This window comes from Ciconia boyciana, chromosome 10 (assembly GCF_034638445.1).
Source record: "Ciconia boyciana chromosome 10, ASM3463844v1, whole genome shotgun sequence".
NCBI lineage: Eukaryota > Metazoa > Chordata > Aves > Ciconiiformes > Ciconiidae > Ciconia > Ciconia boyciana.
The window spans coordinates 21,788,199-21,810,048 of NC_132943.1; the positions used below are offsets into that span (position 1 = coordinate 21,788,199).

At 38.0% G+C, this 21,850-nt stretch overlaps 1 protein-coding gene across 1 annotated transcript in view; it reads right to left on the reverse strand.

Annotated features, from left to right (window-relative positions):
* The window catches only part of LOC140657235 (sodium channel protein type 1 subunit alpha), a 93,329-nt gene that overhangs the window by 44,265 nt on the left and 27,214 nt on the right, over nucleotides 1–21,850 (reverse strand). Inside the window, exons 4-14 of the mRNA XM_072873947.1 lie at nucleotides 18,208–18,326; nucleotides 13,209–13,298; nucleotides 12,268–12,396; nucleotides 11,659–11,750; nucleotides 10,280–10,552; nucleotides 4,667–4,730; nucleotides 3,907–4,048; nucleotides 3,545–3,751; nucleotides 2,729–3,037; nucleotides 1,614–1,994; nucleotides 292–424 (exon numbers count right to left, since the gene is read on the reverse strand). Coding sequence (XP_072730048.1) covers nucleotides 292–424; nucleotides 1,614–1,994; nucleotides 2,729–3,037; nucleotides 3,545–3,751; nucleotides 3,907–4,048; nucleotides 4,667–4,730; nucleotides 10,280–10,552; nucleotides 11,659–11,750; nucleotides 12,268–12,396; nucleotides 13,209–13,298; nucleotides 18,208–18,326 — 1,939 coding nt within the window. The remainder of the gene's footprint in view (nucleotides 1–291; nucleotides 425–1,613; nucleotides 1,995–2,728; nucleotides 3,038–3,544; nucleotides 3,752–3,906; nucleotides 4,049–4,666; nucleotides 4,731–10,279; nucleotides 10,553–11,658; nucleotides 11,751–12,267; nucleotides 12,397–13,208; nucleotides 13,299–18,207; nucleotides 18,327–21,850) is intronic.

Below are 21,850 nucleotides of genomic sequence, written 5' to 3' on the forward strand. Positions count from 1 at the left end.
TATCCACTCAGTTATGACCATCAAACATAACTCTATAGTCCTGATGACCACATGAGGTAGATGGTGGCAAAACAATGAGAGAAATGCTTACTTATGTAATAACTTTAATGCTTACTTGTGTAATAACCTTAATGAATAAAAAGCTTTGAGTTTACTGATAAATATATGTTGGTTTGTGGGATGGTAGCTGTTAATTAAGCTATTTTAAATCAGTTTTTAAGTTTTGACTCAAATTTTCAGAAGTCCCTTGAAAAATTGGGTATTAAATATTAAGCTATGCGTAGCACACACCTTCCACAGTGTTTGTGAGAATGCTAGCAATACTCATGGCTCTTTCCCTTAAAGCTGGATCTTCTAGGAAGTCCATAGAAACGTGGAAAGAGCTTGATATTCTCTTCCTCATTTCTGTTTCTGTAGTGGTGCCCTACATAGAGAACAATAATAGGTGAGACCACGTTGGAGTAATAAGATAAGCAAATACTATATAGAACCCTGTTATTAATGTTTTAGCTTGGATACGTGCTTCGTGCACTTCAATTTTTATCATGTCAGACTTTTATTACTTTTTAGTATCTTTTAAATAGTTTTTAAATGATATGAGGCAATAGTTACCTACTGTTCAAGACTGAGAGAGAGTTTATTTACTTAACTTTTGCATTTCTTTCCTTCAAGCTATGAAAAATGATTTAAACAAATGGAAAAGGATAGAGTTCAAAATATTGTATAAAATTTTTGTAAACTGTAATTTTTTTTCCTTGCTCCTGCTGACAAAATATTCTGGGTTTTGTAACATAATAGTCTTTTCCCCTAGGCAAACTGTAGCAAGTAAGAAAAGTCTGACGTCCTCATGCTTCCTCATGCTAGTATTTTTTTAGTAATGTGAGTAGACAACTTTGAACTAAGCAAGAAATTTTTTTGAGACATCTTCTCTTGCCTTGTATATGGTAAGAGAATGGCAGCAATATGTGCTGCACATATGTTCACACAGACATCTGTATTTTTGGAAGTATGTACTGAAATGTGATCTTCCAATGAACTATTTGTTATCTACACTACAGAACTCCACCAGCAACGGATGGAAAACATATAGGAATGAGAAATAAATTATAATAAAGAATTGAAAACTTCCTTACATTTTTAACGGGGCTGATAAGGAAGAATGTTATCAAAATTAACTAATAACGCTAATTTTGATAAAGTGGCAATAGCAGCATCATATTGATTGCAGTTATATGATAACATTTTGGTATACTATATTCAATTGTATAGTAACTATGATTTTGCAGACCATAGCCAGATGGACCTTTAGATCAGCAAAGGTAAAGTATAGTACAGTAATACAGTAAAGCATAGTGCTTTTATGAATGTGTAAGTTAATATTTTATTACTTGGAAACTGTGAATTGCATTTGTTAGTTATGAGAATATTTGTAAGTAAATGCTTAGGTTGCAAACCTATCTTAGCTGTTTTATTTATTAAAGATTTTACAAGATGCAGGAGCATTCACAGCTTGACCAACCAGGAAGCATTGCCAAGGGTTCCATTCTGTAGAAAACACTGGCTGGTGCAGTAAGAAAAGGCCACGATGCCTAAGCTATTTAAAACTTTCTTACATTGTCATCAGTAGCTGGTTTATCTATTATCACCTCTGGCAGAAGCTGTCCAACAGGCGATGTAGGAACAGATGGTCCACCAACCAGGGAAACCACCCCATTGCAATCCACAGTGCTGTGCATCTTCCCGTTCACTGGAAACACTGCCAGCATCCTGGATGACCTACTGGCCTGACTAATGTTACTGTTGCGCCGTTCACCGTGTCTGCGTGGCACAAAGAGAGAATCTCTTCTGCTATCATTGTCTTCAAAAGTGCTGTGCTCATCATCAGCAAAGTCATTTTCTGATCCTATATCCTTTGCTCTACCTCTGAAGCTGAAAAGGCTTGTTCTGCTGTTGCGCCTTGGAGAAAACAGGGAGCCGCGAATGCTCAGCAGAGACTGCAGGCAAACAACATTTGTGATTGTTAGCTGAAACCTTCAAACTTAGCATTGTTATTAGGATAGCATAGGGGTTTTTTTTCTTATGTGAGAGTAACCATTTTTCCTAGAAGCTAAATGCTGCTGTGAAGTTTTTGTACGTATTTCATTATATTTATGTTTTGCAGGTAGAAATACAACTGTTCATGGACTCTTAAGACAAAACCAATTTTTAGCATTCCTTTCTCCTAATGTCAGTTAGAGTTGCTGAGCAGAGTAGTTGCACAATACCCATCAAGCAAAAAAGGGAGTCTATACATGCACATTCTTTCATGTATACAGCATCCTGCACATATTGAACCAGCCTCCAAACTTCATTGAAGCAGGAGGAAAATATGAGGCTATCGTAATGGAAAAATACTGTAGCATTTTAATAAGTCTAGATAATATATAATCACTCTAAAAAACCCCCACAGAATCAGAGAATATTTTAATATGATTTTTAAACAGTCCTATTACAAGAATAGAGATACGAGTTTACATTGCATTCTCTGTGGTTTTTTACAAGACATTCTAGCAGCTGCAGCACTTTCTCTCAAGCACTAGCAACAATAATAACATTTAATAAAAATCTCAGTGTTTCCTTTCTTTAGGCAGTAGGGTCATATTACAGTACCAGGAAGACTAAAGTAGTTTTGTAACAGCCTATGATGCTTTAAATGTATGCTTCTACTAAAAATAACTATATGCAATACCTGATGTGGAGAAGAATACTTCTTTTCATACGTCAATCTGTTGCCTTCAATAGATAATCGGAAACCTTTCCTTCTGATGCTTTCTTCTGATTCAGACTTGTGAAATTCATCTTCATCTTTTTCCTCTCCTCCAGACTGTTCTTTCTGTTTTCTTTTTTTCCTTCTATTTCTCCTCTCTTTTGCACTCTTTGAGCTCAATTTTGATGCCTCTGAGGAACTTTCTGAGAGCCCTCCTGCTTCTCCCCCAGCGCTGGGCTCCCTGGACTCTGCAGATGCTGTTACTGCTGCTGCTGCCACCGCTGCTGCCTGCTGCGTTGCAGAATGAATTTGTGTCACCGAGCAAACCACGAGATAGTGGGTTTTTTAAAATTTACTTATACAGAATTTCTAGTCCAAACGCCCTGGATCTTAACACTTTCCATAGGATATCCTCTCCCTAGTTTTTTTTCTAATTTTCATTACTCAATTGACTCAAGATATGTGTTGGTCATAGCCTTCTTCCATCTTTCATGAGTAGTTTTTAAATGCAGAAGTCTAACAGACTGTATTAATGCCACTAGACTAAGAAAAACATAATGAAATATGTATACATATTTGTATACATAATGTATACCTAGTTTTGAATATTTCTTCTTGATTATGGCTGGATTGTTCACAGTACGATGTCTTTAGTACAGAATAGAAAATCTCTGAGCTAGCTCTGTTGTTGAAAGCCCAACAGGGTGTTTTATAACTCCAAATTCGGAAAGCAGAGGGTGAATATCTCTAGTAAAATTACTTCCATACAATTCTGCATTACTACACCAAAAATTATACCTGAGCTGCTTCTTGTTGCTTTTTCAGTTGTTCCAGCATCTGTTGAAATTCTGCCTCTTTCTGTTCTGCTTCTTCCATGGTTGCTTGATTCTGTTCTTCATAGGCCATGGCGACCACAGCCAAGATCAAGTTGATCAGGTAAAAAGAACCCAGAAAAATCACCAGAACAAAAAATATCATGTATGTTTTCCCAGCAGCACGCAGTGTCTGGAAAGAAGAATACATTTATAAGCAAGAATAGGTCAACAAAAGTTCTGGGTTTCATATTGGTAAAATTAAGATAACATAAGAAAATTGATTTTAGGCCTCTTGCATTATTGGTACAAACATATTTAGTCTATTTTGCATTAAAAAATTCTCACCAATTGATAAAGGTTTTCCCAGAAATCTTGAGTCATCAAGCGAAATAGTGACAAGAAAGCCCAGCTGAAGGTGTCAAAACTTGTGTAGCCGTAATTGGGGTTTCTACCAGCTTTCACGCATGTATAGCCTTCTGGGCACTGCCTACAAAGACAAACTGGGTGTTACCTTATTTAGTTATTTTAATATTATCACCTGGAATGTCCAAGAAAAGATTAGGATTAAAAAGTGGATTTTTCTTTAGTTAATCAGACTAGAAATAATAGCAGTTGTGATTTTTAATAGAAAATTATTTTAAAGGGTACTAGAAAAATTAAGCAGGAAAGACACATAAAAATTAGTGTCAAAAGTTTAATCTAAGCTTCTAAAACATCATATCCCAAATAATTTCTTTAATTATTAATGTTGTAACATTAATGTCAATGTCAGTATTTTCTACTGTCTGAGCCTGTTAGCACTCATACGTGCAGCTGGAACTGCAAAATAACACGTGTTTTCCAGATGCTATGTCTGTTACTTCACATCCAGGCAGGCGCTACACTAATACCAAATTACTGATTCATTCATGCAAAGACTAAGCTCATCTAACCCCTCCACTGAGCTCTGACCAGGAACCCAAATCCTCAGTCCAGTGTAAAATCCTAGTATTTCTTATGTGAAAGAAAGTGGTCCCTCAAAATACAGCCCCCCTCCAACTGCACATCTAAAGAACATGGATCTAATTTGTACACGGTGCAATAATATGATGAAATTTGGTCTTACCCAGCATCAGAACTATTTCCACAAAGCAGAGCATCATTTTGGCCTTCCAGAAAATAAAAATGACCTGTTTAGAAAAGAATTTTTTTAAAATTATAAAATTCTGAATATGAAAGTTTTCTTACAGCTCTATGAAATAAATAGTCCCACTCTAGAAGTGTTAAGGTGATTTCAGATGCAATTTTAAACAAGTGGTATTATTTTTTCAGCAGGACCATAACTTTAGAGTAAATGACAATATGAATTGCAGTAAGTGCTATCGCTCACAGCACTTACTGTTAAAATGCCAAAATGTACTAAAAATCCTGTCAGATGCTGCTGGATGTAGATGAAATGTACAATTCTCCCTTCAGTCTGATCACTTAACTAAATCACACTTTGTGGAATTATATTATATAGTTATTTATTATAATAATTACATTGTATCTGAAAAAAAATGATAATTTATTTCAAACTTTCTGATCAGTATTGCCAAGGGTTCCAGTTTGTCACTTACAAACACTTGTGACAGTTATCTAGTACGTGAGCTCTGCAAAAAACCCACCCAGCTGCCAATGGCTCTAACTGTTACGGGTGCAGGCACACTGCAATTAGCCCGCTGATTGGTATAAAGACCCTGGTATACATCTAAATTTAACTCGGACAGAATTACTGCAACAGTTACTGACTTGTGTAGGTAGGATTTTAGGAGTACATGATGAAATTATTGATCACCTTAAGAAAGAGAAATTGGGTAAGTTCCACCAAATCGCCCTGTAGCCAATCATCCCATAATCTGTATAGTAATCCTGTATTTAAAGGACATTTTAGGTGGTTTAAACAACAAAGACATTGACCTGTCTATTCTTAGAAGAATAAAGAGATGATGTGCAGAATGTGCTTATTAAGATTCACTTTGACCGTATCCTTAAGTGCTTTTCTTTTTCCCCTCAAAGCAGACACCTACAGTTGCTAAACTCTTGATTTTGGAAGAATTATCACAGGAGTAACTTCCTCCTGTAGTAAAGATCTCCCATTTGGTCACAGGCTTAAGGATGCAATTTACACAGGGTCAGACCACGTAGCCCGGTATCCCATTTCCGATGGAGACCAAAAGCGTTGCCGCAGGATGTCTGTAAGGACAGGGCAGGGAGATGATGATACTCCCCTAAGCACCTCCCCAGCTTCCAATACCTCTGAAGCACAGGAGCTTCGGAGTTAAGGTGGTACCTTTTTTGCTTCCTGAGAACATTTAAACCCCCCATTAGATTTCTTTTCCATTGAACTGGCCTGTTAGATTCCCTTAAAATGATCTCATTTGAAATGCTACCAGCGCAGCTGAGTTTAAACTTGACTGAGGCTGTGCCGGCTGTGCTGCCCAAGCAGGGTTACTACAGAAGCTAAAGAATTCTGAGTCTGAGGAGGTGTCACAAGCTGTTGGCTCAGCACACTGATTTGCTGCAGGAGGGACGCGGTACCCCGGCCAGCTGCATCTCTGCATCCTGTGAGCAAAATTCACCATTTGGAAAAGTTAGATTTTTAAGCTGTATGTAGACCTTGTTCTGAGACTCTGTGAAGGACTCAATTTCAGTATGTAATGACACACCTGCGTCTTACAGGGCACAATCTTCTGTACTCTGCAAAGCACACAACCCTATGCGCGGCCACTGTCACTCCGGGCCGGTATGCATTGCAGAACTGCACTGTGCTGAAACACAGCAGTAAATAGTAAAGTTAGCTGACTTGATGCTGACCACAGCTGACCGCTATGAAGCAAATCTTATTCTGCATTATGTCAGCTAATCACAGTTAAAACATGCTGGAACATAGCAGCTGGTTTGGAAGAATGCAAACCTGACTTGATATAGTTTACATGGAGCAGTCAGTCATGATCAGTACTGCATCAGCTGAGCTGAACTGCTAAAACAGGGTCTGTATTCAAGTTCTGTGGTTCAGACAAGATGCACTCTGTAAGCATGCTGTACTTGCCAGCTCCACAGGGAATAATAGCCACCCAGGTTTTCTCTGAGTGCACTGATACAACTGTGACAAATGCTCAAAATATTATCATGATAGGAAAACTTTTACAACAACACAAGCTGAGCGGTATAAGCATGTGTCCCTAACTAGATGCAAAACTCTGAATTGTATTTCACCAAAATAATGTGAAAAGTCCCTCACTACATCAAAGGTATATGTTTGGCTCCCCTTTATTTGATTGGGAAATGGGAAAAAATCCCTGGTAGGTGAGCACTTTACTTCAAAGCGATTTACAGTTGTTTGGGTAAACGTAGGGTAATGACTGAGAATAATTGTTATTTCACAAAATAGATTGTGATATGTTATTTCCCAGAAAAATTTGCTCATGGCAAGCTTGCCGAGATAAACCTAAACTTATCTAGCAATAATTTTATGAGATTTGCTATGTTGGAAAAAGAAAAAGAAAAAAAATAGTGGTTGACTCATTAATGCCAACCCCATAATGGTATTTCCAAAAATGAGCTCAGTGGCAAAATTAGGGCTTACATGCCTTTTTTGCAGAGTATACACAACTATTGGCATAAAAACTTTTTAAATTCCTACAAAAGACAGTGCCATTGCACTGCTCTGAGCTCCAGGTAAGTCCCTTCTTATTGCCCTGTGACACAGCTGGTTTAAGAACCATTTCTGTATCCTGTGTGCCCACCTGGAAGAAGAGAGCAGGAAGCTGTGAGAAGATATTTTTTCTCTTTGAAACTGCCAGTAAGCAAGGACAAGCTTATTAACTTAATAATAAGACTCATAATTTAATTATAAATTTCATAATACGTGTGAAATCCTGTATAAATATACAAAAGGGTCAAGTAGCCATTCAATAAACTATTTTCTGTAACTAATTCAATTCAGATTTGTTTTTCAAGGGGCTTCAGGTCTTCTTTAAATCAAATGAAATCAGAGCTTGAGTTTATAGATTCTTGGTTTAAAAGCCAGAAAATTAAGTTTGACCTTGAAGTCTAGGTCTTCATTAGGAAGATGAAGGCATCTGTGGCATGGGATCTCCATGAATTCACATGTTCAAGTAAAGTGGATTTCACAAAAAGATTACATCTTGACTTAAGAAATTCAGATGGAAATCCATTACAGTCATTGATCAGCTGTGTGATCACAGTTGGAAGCTGTCTTACTTCTATTTGAAATTTGTCTGGCTTTGACTTACAGCTATTGAACCTGTTATATCTTTGCCTGCTAGATCAAAGATATGTCTATAATGAAATCTCTGTTCCCCATGAGGTTTTTCTCAACTGTGATCAGATCACCCCTTAAACCTTCTCTTTGATATGCTAAGTAGGTTGAGCTCCTGGTCTATCTTGGTATAAAGCATGTTTTCCAACCCTTTAATCATTCTGCTCTTTTCTGAACATCCTCCAATTTTTCAACATTCTATCTAAATTGAACTTTATATAGTATTCCAGTAGCAACTGCAGTAGTGCTAACTACAGGGGTAATACTGCCTTCCTGGTCAATAATTTATTTACGCAAACAGGATACTATTTAGCTTTTTGGCTGCAGAGTTTTAGCCTTAATTTGTCAGAGTCCTGGCTGCTCCACAGTGCCTTAGGTGCCTTAGCCTCTCTATTACTAAGGGCTTTCCAATTGCCTTTCTATATCCTGCCTCTCAGTTGCAGCTCTGCAACCTTGCACATAAGCTGCTGTGGCAGTGTTTTCCAGAGCCTTTGTGGCACCATTTTTCCTTTGTTCTCATGATGTTTTTCATGTTGCTGTTATTCTCATGACGTTATACCTGCAAGCACATTATTGTTGCAGCAGGTAGTCATGGGAAGCAACTGTCTCTGGTGTGAGGTTCACCCCTCTTTCTCCCCCCTTTTTCCTACTCCTTGCTTGTAGCTTTTGGTTTATATTAGGTAACCTAATAACATGCATGTACGAGTTTAAAAACCAACCAGCCATGCAGCACCCACCCTGATCAAAGTGCGTTCCAAGTAGTGCTAACAGCACTGTAAGCAGAAACAACCTGTAGGGAGTTTGAGGAGATGCTAATGAAAAATACACGGTTGCTATAGGAAAAGTATTATGGAGTGATCGCTGCTGTGCTGGAAAGGATACCCAGGGGAGGAGACTTACCTGGGGACCCCACCACTTCTCTTCGCAGCTGGCTACTGTGGTCAGTTTTCCCTTTCCCCTTCCCTTTTCTTTCTCTCTCTCCCCTTTAGTTCTTATTTTTCTCCAGAAGTAACTTTCAGTGTTAGAGGTGATGTATGCCATCAACTACAGTCTTTATGCCTGTGAACCTGTCTCAACATGAATTGTGCAGCATTGACTTTTAGGATAGGGAGCTTAGGTTTGTAACCTCACATTTAACTGTACTGAAATGCATTTCTTTATCTGTTCTCAGTTTGCCAGACTGCTCTGCATCAACAAAACGGGTTGGAAAATCATACTTTGGGAAATTAACAAAATGGAAAGATGCATCAAAACAGCTTCTGAAGAGGTTTGTCTGAGATTGCTGCTATTCAAGGTTTTAGCTAATCTAGAGCATGGAAGAACGCTTATTGAATTTGCAAATGATACTGATCTGATAAGGGTGGTGGTGAGTTTGAGGAAACAATTACAATTTAAAAGATCCAGGACAGTTAGAGAGATGGTCTGAAAAACTAGGGTGCTGTTCAGGCTGGAACACTGAACTGTGCAAATACAAAGCGGGAACTCAATGAGGTAAAGTCTGTAAAAGATTCAGGAGGCAGATAGACCACAAGCTGAACAGGATTTAACAATGTTACAATTGTAAACAATGGCAAGTCCTAGCCTAGGATATATAAAACAGAAGTATAAGTTACTATGCTACCACATAATCCTTCTTCTCTACTTAGTGTGCCTCACGTGGAGGAGAAATGCCTAGATGTGGGTACTACACTTTAAGAAGGATGTTTACAAACAAGAAAGGATCCAGATGAGAGATCAAGATCTAGAAAATAAATTGTAGGAGAAAAAGGTTAATGATCTGGATCGCTTAGTGTACAAAAAGAAAACTGAAAGAGGAGAGAACAGGGCATGGCAACATAAGAGTAGTCTCTAAATACCTCAGAGATGGTGACTAGTGATAGGGAATAATTTGGTTTTGATGCCTGCAGTGAAGTAGATAAGAACAATGAGCTTAAACTGCAGCAGGAAAATTTGTTAGACCTTAAAAAAACCCCTTTCTAATAATAAGGCTAGTGAAGCACAAATATGGATAGATGGTGAAAATACTGAGGACTCCATCACTGGAGTCCTCACTGAATGTTAGAAGCCTCTGACATCTGTCAGAAATGACATAGCAGTCTGCTGCTGATCTTGCTTTGGAGTATGGGAATGGAAAATGATTAAGCCTATTAAGTAATTTTAATAACTCCTTTGGACCTCTTTCTGTCTCAGGGGAGATGTGGATTTGGCAGAGGGAGCTGAGAAAAAGAGCTGTATCAAGTAGAGAGACCATGTTCCTTGTTCCCTCTTCCATGCCAGCCTTTGGAGCAGATCTATGAGAGAGAGAAAACACTTCTGCTCCATCTTAACTAAATGTATCATCCCTTCCCCTCCTTATTTCTAAGAACTGGGTCAGCCACAAACCACTTCAATAAGAATTATGCTGACAATACTTACTTTCATCTTCAATGTACCCCTTCCAGTCAAATGGAGTCACTGTTGAATTAACCAATGTACCATTTTCACCTATGGTGCTGTTTAGCTGGGAGGTAATATTTGTTTCCAGAGTAAAATTGTCTGGAGGCCACTGCAGGCATTTATTCCTCAAGTTGCCCATGAACAGCTGCAGCCCTATTAGTGCAAATACACTCAGACAAAACACAGTCAGGATCATAACGTCCGAAAGCTTCTTCACAGACTGAATTAGGGCTCCCACGATAGTCTTCAAGCCTGCAAATGCAAAGGAATTTTTATTCTGATGTTCAAAACTTTTTTAAAGCATAAAAATGACAGTGTCTCCCAGTAAAGTTATAGATTTCATGCAGAAGCCCAAATAAATGATTGTAATGTCTGTGAAATAACATTTTTGTGAAGAGCTTTTTCACTTGTGAAAATGAATAAATAGCTGAAATTTATGTTCATTTGAAACCGTGAATGGAATGAGTTGCATATATTTCAAAACACTTGTTTTAATGCTAAAACAAGTGACTTTTTAAATTCATGCTGGACATGAATCTCACATAAAAGTCTTCTTTCTTTTTATTTGTGAATACCTCTTGCCCCAAACCTTTGCTACTATCAGTTTTATAACATACTAGATTTAGAAGACAGTAGTAAAAAGCCTGTTCAACAATAAATAGGATTAAAATTCAATGCTATAAAACTGGAGATGGTTTGGAAAATCATAGAATTTTAAGATAATAAATCCCCCATGCAAAGCCCATGCTATTCTTTATTATCTTATTCCTTCATCTTCTTACTAAGTCAACATTTCAAACAGTTATATTTTTTAGACACAAATATTCACAACAAATACCACATAACATCATGTAGGTAAGATACACATGGGTAAGAAAACTTCAGGGTTACTGATACTTGTTGAATGTGGAGAAGAAAGCTTGACAACATACGTTGCAAACCACACACACTGTGTACTGCAATGTCTCATGCAAGAATCTGTTAAACTCAAAGGCTGATTTCAAAAGGAAAGAGCTCATGTTAAAAAGCAATGAATCAGAGATTTCAGTGAATTCTAATATCTTCTGATTCCTGCTTTTTTTGTGGAAGAAAATAAGACTTATGTTTAAAAATATGAATTCCTTTTCAGTGAATTAAAGTCAGCCTCAGTGTTTAACCTAGCTCTCACCTGGAATGACTGATATTGTTTTCAAAGCTCGGAGAACTCTGAATGTTCTCAACGCTGAGACATTGCCCAGGTCCACAAACTCTGTCACATATCTGTAATAGGGGAGTTCACACACAAACACAATGACAGGATAAAAAGGAACAGTTGGGAGGTACAAGGGGCCTAACACCTTACACCAGTTACTTCTTACCTGGGATTACAGAAATAGTTTTCAAAGCTCTCAATACTCTGAAAGTTCGAAGAGCTGAAACATTGCCTAGGTTTACAAATTCTGTTACATACCTGTAGGATTAAATCACAGTTATTCAGAATTGAGGCAGAGTTTATGCTACTTACTTGGGTCTTTCTTCAAGACCGCTTTGGTGTTTTTAGCAAAAAATTAAATAGCAACAGTCAGAGGTTTACCTTTCACTGCAGTTTGCCTTGCATTAATATGCTTTCAGAGCCTTCAGTTAAATTAAATGTCTCTGAAGTGAATCGCAGTGATTTAACTTTGAAAGCCTAAAATTTATCTAGACTAGATTGGTAAGTTTGGAGAATGAAGTCAAAGGGATGCTCCTTTTCTGCTCAGAGAAAAAAATGCAGGACATGAAATTAGCCTCTCTAATACTAGCTGTACTAATGGCTTCTGCAGTATTTATGTTTACATCAAAATATGCATATAGAATGTGAAAATTGTTTTAGGCAAAAGCAAATCCATACAAGAATTTCCATTTAATGAAATTGATATGTATCGATACTAATTTCATGCCCTTTTTGCCCTTCACTTTCAAAAAAAAGGCAAAAAACAAAAACTTACGCAAAGGTAATGACAGTGAAATCAAGCCAGTTCCATGGATCTCGAAGAAAAGTAAAATCTTCTAAGCAAAAGCCCCTTGCAATGATTTTTATGAGTGACTCAAATGTGTAAATTCCAGTGAAGGTATACCTGGAAAATATAGGAAAATGTAATCAAAATAAGTAGCAACATTTTACATTGGTATTCTGATAGAAACCTGATGATCAAATGAAAGAGTTTTTTCTTTCAAATCTGGAAAAGAAATACAGGAAATAAGCAATTTCTTCTAAAATGCATCATATTAATCAAATATACTTGTGTATTTACATGTATTAGTTGCGACATGCTGTTGAAGTACAGCAGTCCTGATCTTGTACATAAATCTAAATAAATAAAGCTATCAAATAAATGACATATATTAAAAATTTATTGGTGACACTCAGTTTAAAAGTATGCAACACTAGATCTGTTACTGTTAACCAAGAAAGTTGTGAGCATAAGTTACGGGATACTGTTTGAATCACTAACATCTAAAAAATCTAGTATTAACTCTAAAAAGGGAAGAATGCAAGCATGCACTGAATTCTTACTTCAGGAATACTTTTGCTTATATGCTGTCCTTAACTGACGTGTACAAATAGATGGCCATGGTTCTGCTATTCATGCAGTGGTGTAAAGGAGGGGTAAAAACATCGGGCAGGTGCTAAACCATGAAAATGAGAGAAAACTAGTGGAATCTCAGTAGAATACTATCTGTAAAGAACTTTCATTTTTTCTACCCAATTGTTCTACTAGAATCTACTAGAGATTTAAATAATTATTCAACATTTCTACATAGTTTAGAGAGGGAATAGTAGTCGTGTCTCATGATAGTTCCTGCCAGCACACATGACTGCAGTTATTGGCATGCGGATTCCTAGAGGAACAGTCAAAGATAACTTTAAATAACAGATGCAACTTACTCTACATTCTTTGTCCAGTCCGGAGGGTTACTCATGGTCATAAATACACAGTTGGTCAAAATAGTGCACATGATAAGCATGCTGAATAATGTAGATATAGTTAAGGAAAACACAATAGTAATTCATACAATATCATATCAGCCATATATCTTAAGTACAGTAAAATATTGCCACTTACACAAATCTTTTAGACTTTGGTAAACATTGCACATATATTTTGCTTAACCTGGTAGTTTTCACTTTAGCACATTAAACTTTAATATTAGTCTTGATTTTTTGATGTTCTGATGTTGACTTGTTGATATCCTCATGTTTTGTTTTCAGCTGGTACTGAAAGGCAAAGGAGCTGGCTCTCACACGCCTGGGAGGTAACGTGAGCTGAGTAACAGTCAAAACCAAAATAACTTGCAGAAGAATACTGTTTTACTTAAATACCTGACATGACTGAATAAGCATTAGTCTTTCACTTCTACAGTTTTGGTACTAAACTCAACAGCTGGCATATGCAAGGTAAAAGAAGTTTATCCTATTTACCATGAGTCAGAGCTGTAGAGAAAGCACACACCACCCCAGCACCCAGCACAGCTAGTCTGTCAAAACAACAGAACAAAACACAGAATACAGTTTTTAATTGCTGAAGTGACTGTATTCCATGTTTCCCTATCACTAGCTTAGCAGTACATGCTTCAGTCAGTGAAACAGAAATCCACAGAGAGCTCACAGATTAAGGTGAATAATTTTCCAGTATTATTTTTGGGCTCTCTTGGAACGCATTAGCAGCAAAAGAAGCATCTCTTGTTCTACCAATGCTATGATTTGAAAATGGTTCAATAGTACTTTGTGGTCAATTGCTTGAAAAGCATGGAAAACTGGTGAAGATTAGAATGAAAATTAATTTTTATTTAGAGTTCCAGCAAGGAACTACTAGGTATTCTAGAACTATGAAACCCAGACTAACAGCTCAGAGGGGCTGGTGGTAGAGAGGTGGGACAGTCCACTGGGGCTTCATTACACCCAGTCTGATGTTCTACAAGATCACTGGCTCTACAAACAGTGTGGTCCTTCCCTTTTCATGGCAATAAAGTAAACTCGATTATTCAAACATTTGGAAATACTGAAGTGATCAAACTAGACCAAAACCTGACTCAAAATCGCCACATGATGGCAGCAAAAAATAAGAACCTCTACACCGTTATGCCAAATAGTTAAGTCAGCTCTCATTTTTCCTCTAGTCATCTCTCTAAATGATCTGTTCCTTAAAAATAGTTGTATCAACATATCTGGAAAGAAGATAGCTTAAACTGAAGAAAGCCATTTACAGATAAACTTGTATATAAGAGCCCAGGATTTTTAATTGTTTTTTTTATATTATTATTATTATTTTTTAAATCAAGTAGATAGCATTTTGTTGTTTGGGGTATATTTTCATACCATGGACAATAAAAAAAACCCAAAAAACAAACCAACCCTTCACTCTAGGTGAAGGAGGAATAGGAGAAGTAACATCTCAGCCTAAACCTTGCAGAAAATCGGTGCAAATGTTAAGATAATGGCTTACAGCTGCTGAACAATTCAAACCTGAGCATACCTTTTCAAGTAAACATTCAAATCACAGGGAACGATTTAGCTGCCTGATTCCCATAGATAGGTGGGTGACCTTTGCCTAAATGCCTGACCAAGCAGTGAATATTGTGATATCTTTCATTAAGTGACTTAACTCATTTCAAAGACCATGTTATCATCCAAGCTCTGTACAGTAAAAATCATTGTTCTGTGGCTTAGAATAAATGATTAGAATGCCTTACAATGCTTCTCCACACAGTCCACAGACAGCTCTAAAGAGTCTGACTTAATTGGGAAATTCCTTTAAATAAAGAGAATCCATTTTGGTAGTTGAAAAACTTGGAGATGCCTGGCTGCAGCTTCAGTAGTCTCATAAAACAGTTAAGGTGGAATGTCCTCTTAGGAGAGCTGAGGTTTTATCCTGGCGCAGTGTATTATGTGTTTACAGCTAGGTAACATTCATAACAAAGGCCACAGCTAGATCCTTGCACATTGCTCACTCTACATAACTTGCCACATCTGTGAGCTGCATGGCCAAAGTGCTGTTCACTCTCAAAGGGAGCAGATGCTCAATGAAGGCTAACATACTTTGAAATCTAAACTCTGGCCATGCTTTGCCTTATGGGAATCTCAAACATAGCTGACACATTCAATGTCTGTGCCTCTCTTCCTTCTTCTCCCACATTTTGAGTATTCAATTTACAATCTCAACGCTCCCTTAATTTACTATGTTATGATCGATAATAATTCAACTGTACACATAGGTAAACAGTTCTGATATGTGATGACTTCTTCATGGAAATGTACTGTCTTTTTCATGCTCTTCCCATATAGGCAAGCAGTAGAGTTAAAGGCACTATATAGCCTCAAGCTAATCAATTACTGGAGCAGCTGAAGTCTCTTACCACCTGTGTGGACTTGGTGGAAGATGAAGATTGGAAAAAACAAACGTTGCCAATTGGTTTCACAGATACCTGCTGGCAGTCAGGCCATGTCGAGTAACACTGTAATTTCAACTTCCAAAGGCTAGCACAGGGGTACTTAGCAGGTACCCCATTTTCTCTAGAGCATCTCCCTGTTCCTGTCTAACACTCCTTGCACTCTGCAGCTCCAGCCACTGCCACCTCCCTTTTTTTGCCTGCTCAACCTCCCACCTATTCTTACCTTTTCATGCTTTCCTATTAATTGCCAAAGTCTGGCCAACTCCCATCACTCTTGTGTTGCCCCCTCAGTTCCACACTCTACCTTAACTTGAGTCAGGCAGGTGAAGGGGGCGGGGGAAGGCAGAATACCAGGAGGTGAGTCAGCAGAGCATGAGAAAGAGAAAGTCATGCTGTTACCAGTTCCTGTATCTGGTATTACAATACATACCGGCAGTGAGGAAGAATAATTGCAGGGAAAGTCTCTGAGCACTGGGAAGAGACACACTCTGTTTCTTTGCAGGGGGAGCAACATCTGACCACGTGTCTGGGCACATGTGATCAGAACGGCCTACACAGAGGTTCAGAGAATTTGGAGGATGTACAGATGAAGGTTTTCCAACCCATGTGCCAATTTCATTGTGCTCAACACACATCTTTCATGCTGAAAGTGAAAGGCACAGTTCTGTTGCAAAGGCCAAAATGCCAAACACCCACCTCAAATGCGAGGGCAGTAGAGCTTATCGATAAAAGTCAGGAGATTATTAAAAACAATAAGCACCATTACCCTCTAATCTTTTTCTTACAGGTGGCTAACCTTGTATAAGCAGCTGAAATCTAAACTGCATTATGGAACATACTATGTGGTTCTTAGTTAAACACATTCATATTTGCAGCATTTGTACTATACTGAATTTTTTTAAAAAAAGGAAAAAAAAGAACCTATGCATCTATTGTTACGTTATTAAAAAACCACAAACCCTACGTCTATATCTGAGATAAAAATATCCCATCTCATAGTTGGCTGGTTGGAAAAGAAATCAGTCCATATAGTGAAAGGAAACCTTCTCCTATAATAGAGCTAAATTACATGATCACACAATCACTTAATAGATAGAAGGAAAAATATTGGAATTGCATATTGTTTATTAGAATTGCTTTTGTTCTGACTGCCATCAAGACCAGCTGGATACTCTTTGAACACAATTAGGAGGAACTTAAAAGCAAAACCAAACTCAGTAATCAGTATGCCAGTAAAAAAATTTACCCACAGCTAGCACAGATGCAGGGTTGGAAGGTACTGTAAATCAGAGTCTATAACTTGAATGGATGAGCATTCATTAGAGGCTTCAATCTGACAGTATTTGGCTGCATTTTCTCACCATCACCGCCACTGTGTCTAGTTCTCTGTCAGATCCCTTAGCTACTGTCTCCAAATGCTCCCTGACTCCTCTCCAGACACCTTCCTCCCCTTCTCTCACTGCTTTAACTTCCAGGGAGCTCAGAGGAAAAGGTCTTCTGAGTCAGCAGCAATCAGCCTTCTTTCTTCCTTTTTCCAAAGACCTAGAAGATTCTGCCAGCAGTCTCTAATAATAAGGCTTCTGCCTTTGACTAACTGTTCAATGTTAAAAGTCTTACTGTCACACCAAAGTTTTCATTTGGTGACTACTTTTTCCAGTCCTGGGTTTTGCAAGAAAAGTGCACCAAAATCTCACCCGCTAGAAATTCCCATGAACCTGTGATGAACATCAGGCACCAATCCCACATGCCAGTCTAAAGCTTTACCTTGTGCACCATCCCATCAGTTATGGTCCCCCGACCTGTCCACCATCTGCACATACAGATGCTTTGCAAACCACCTGCAGGACTGCCGCCTATGCTTTCTGGCAACGTATTACATTTGGCAGAGGCTTATGGTGCAGCTGTGCAGGTTTGGGAATGTGAGATTCAGCATGCATGAACCAGGCTTCCAGGCATGCTGCTGCAACAGACTACAAAGCTGGTCTTGAGGATGGCCTCAGAAGGACCCCTAAAAGGCAATACAAATATACCCCCGAGCTAGCTGTTCCGGAGCACTTGCATATCTGCCTAACCGCTTGCAAAACTGAGAGCTCTTCTGGAATTTGTGAGCACAAACTGCATTTTTTTTCTTTTAAAGATGTAATTATTTTACGAATAGGCTTCATAGCGCAAAAATGAAATTTTTTTGCGTCCCAGGTTCTATGTTAAAACAAATCTGAATAAAATTTTCTGAAAAATTGATCAAGATGGATTCTTAAATTCATCTGCAGAGTTGTACAGCAGAAGTACTGAAATTCAACAGAATAGCTAAAATGCATCTATATGATATATACATATTTTCCAGTATTTATAAAACCTTACCATAAGTCTTCCACTGTAAAATAAAAATAAAATTAACATCCTACGAATACCTTTATTTACAATGAAATAGAAAGAGTTATGAGTTTTCTTAATCTCAGTGTGTAACATTTTGAACCACCATTGCAAAAGGATATGAATGTACCAAAATTTTAATAGCTATTTTTCTAAGAGGATTGAAGGGAGTTAAAATGTACAGGGCAGAGGTGGCACTGAATCGGAAGATTGCCTTCCCTTTATTCAATACTATAAAGGTCTGAAAAAGAGAAAGAAAAGACATTTTATAAGTGTGTATTCACTGCAGATGCTCATTTTAAAACTGTTCCTTGTCACCAGTCACCAAAATTGTAACTTATTTAATAAGTAATACACAAAAACCATGAATCATTTTTGAAATAAAACTTATTTCCAGTACTTACCTGATGTACCTGACATATGAAAATATAATTTTAAATATAGAAAATTCAATTCATTAATGTTTTTATAATACTTCTTCATTAAACAACCTCAGTAGAGTAATATGATACATTTACATGATGTGTTTCTTGTAAAAAAAGATGCAGAAATGATTAACTGAATTTTATAATTTTATTTACGTTTTCCCATAGAAAACTCTCTCTTGCTATTTGAAATACCATAAGCAGGGAAACTTTACCTGTGGATGTTAATGATGTGTTAGTAAAAGAAATCCTTATTTTCTATAAGTCTGATTATTAAATCAGACTACCATATTAGTATTGAATAGACTACACATTTGTTCATATTTTTTATTCCAGTCTGGGCTAAGGAGAGAGGGAAATAGCAGTAACACACATAGCCATGATTAGGTAGATCTTTGAGGACTGTGGGCATCTGAATACACCTTACCAGAGGAAAGGAAGAGATACATCCCAGATGACCTCCCTGCACAATGGTGGTTTGCAGGTGTGAAACTTTCCCAGAACATACATACTTGTTCAATTTAAATTTTAACAGCTAAAGAGCCTATCAAATTTAGAGAAGCTTAAAGGTATGCAAGCTTTACTTCAGAGAATTGTAGAAGACTCTGTAGGCTGAAAGCTTGTCTATTTTTCTCAAATAAATCCATAAGCCAAATATAAATGGTATGAGAGTAAACCCTACAAACATTGCTTTGCTTCCACTGTAGGCCATCATGGCTGCAACAGCATTAACACTACAGCATGGGAAATGTGGACTGTCAGGTTTCTTTGTGGCACTAAGGTGCTCTTCAACTGCAAGATCAATCAGAAAAGTATGAAAAACACCGCAGAGGGAAGGCTCAGTAACTCAGAAGAAAGCTGCATGCAGTGGAAGGGATCATGCAAGGATTATAGCCTAAATTCAAACTGAATTAAAGGTATTGAAGAATCTGCCCAAGAGAAATATCCAAAATTGCTTTTTTTGTTTTGTCAGTGTTGTATATTTTGTAAATAAGCTATGATAAAGCCTCCTTGTTTTTCGTTACGTTGCTGATGAAGTGAGCTGTAAACTAGAATGCCAGTGGAAGTGTGGGAAAGGGTGTGTTGGTCTCTTGTGGTGTCCGTGACATCAAGCATCGCTTCAAGACTGTAAGCAAGTGGACTACAAGGCTATTTCTGGGAAGGCTGGCAGACAGAGAAAATATGCCAAGGAGGTTCAAGAAGGATGATTCTTCAGTCTGCTTAGATTTGGGAAGCTTAGTATGTATGGACCATGAAGTACAGATACAAATCCCTAGGAGCACCTAGGAGGGGGAGAGAGATGTGAAGATGAGTGTTTCCACCAGACTGTGACAGATACCAAGTACTGAAGGCAGAGGAGAAGCAGGGATTAAGCCCTGAGGAAAAGCTGTCCCAGTCCCAACTCAGTTGCTGGCTTCTTCCCTGAGCTGTCTCTCTGTCATAGCTCTACATGGCACACCTTCTTATACAGACCAAACCCCTTAAGAGTAAGGGACATTACTAGCGAGACCTTATATTGTCTTGAGTACAAACTCAAGATGTGTAGGAATGGTATAAAATATGTATTTGATTTCCCTGCTTCTGCACAGAAATGGAGAAACTGCATATGAAACTGAGGGCACTGGGATAAAGCCTGAGCTAATGTTTCCAAATTACACTTCCAGTTATGGATTACAGATAACAAGAACCTTCAAAGCATAACTGCAGTTGACCTGACCTTAAATGAAGCTTTCATTTTAAATACTGAAGCAACCAAGCAGACAAATGATTTTTTGGCACAATGTTTTAAAGCCCCACACCCCAAGGGGGAAGATGAGTTTCCCCTCCCAGGTCTGTCCCCAGCCCCCAGGACTCACAGCTCAGAAGCCTCCAACTCGCCCTCTCAGCTTTTGTAGCTATGACATAGTTGACAAAATACATTAAAAATCACACTCGCTACTAACTTTGTATCTAAGGCTACACCACCTACATTTAGTCAACCTACATTTTTTTAAAAATCTTTGAACACAAGCATATTAAACATACATCTCTTTTCTAACGTGCCTTATGGAAAATAACAGCATGCTGGCACAGCTCCAGTTTCAGTTGGAAGCTGCTGCTATTTTAGCTGTTCTACTTTCTGCTGGCCTGTATAAGCAGAACCAGTAAGACATAAATTCCCTACCTCAGTTTTAATTTTTCACTCAAAGCTTCTTTGTGACTGGAGCCTTCAGAATGACTTTGTTGGTCCTCTGACTTCTAGCCTTAAACATGTACTAAAATTGTATCTTATCTCTGAAGAAGAATTTTCATTAAAAATACCGTTAACACCTGATATCCAGTCCCTGTGTAAGCTTCCCTCCCTGGTAAGCCTGCTATATTTCACTCCAGTCTCAACCCAGATGCAAGCCAGTGTGTAGGCAGTGTGGATGAACATGAAGTATTGTACCCAAAGCTGTCAGGACAAAGTAGACATACACTGAGAAAAGCTAAATAAATTCTAAACAAATTGTAAGATTAATTTTCATATATGAAGGATTACGTGTACTTTCCAGGGCTTAGGTTTTATAAAGTGCTTTAATCATTTTATAAAGGCAGGAAACCCGCTCACGCTCAGAGCATTTGAGTGTGAATATAAATTCAAAGAAATCCCTAAAGAGAAGTCCCTGATTTGCCACTTTTGCATCTGTAACCTGGATCCCAGTTCTGTAACATCTGCCGTATTTGATATAAACCCAGAAACTGCATTCTTAGCAGGGCAAAGAAGGAGGAGGAGTATTTTGAGAAGATGCAGCTAAGAGGGAAGAAGAGTCCACACCAAACAAAGATACGGTCTCCTAGACCCTCTTGGGACAAAGAGTTCCCAAAACCTTATTTCTCCTCTCCTTCCTCCCAGTTAGCTCTAAACGTAGTTTCTGGAAGGCTACATTTAGCAGGCTGACTGCTACTCCATTGCATTTCCACTTCCTACAGTTAAATAAACACCATCTAAAACCTCATAGGACCTTCTGAAAGGCAAGAGGTGACATATTGTTGAGCTGGGTCCTTAGCTTCTCAGGAAAAGCCCCAGGGGCAGCTAGAACAAGAGACTCATGGCATATTGGAAGTTGGCATTTCTTGGTTTTGTGGTTATCTTTTGAAACCATGTTTTCTAGCAAGACCTTAATTTTTTGCTTTGCTAGAACTTTTAACTTAAAAATTCTTTCACTTACAACTATCAAAAATATCTAAAATCACTAGTGCATTCACCTTTTCTGATGTAATGAAGTTAAGTAAAGCAATTTTACAGAATCTTTTTGTTTCTGCAACCCAAGACAAGTCTGGGAATCCCAGGAGCTAGTGGTTTGATCCAATTAGGGAC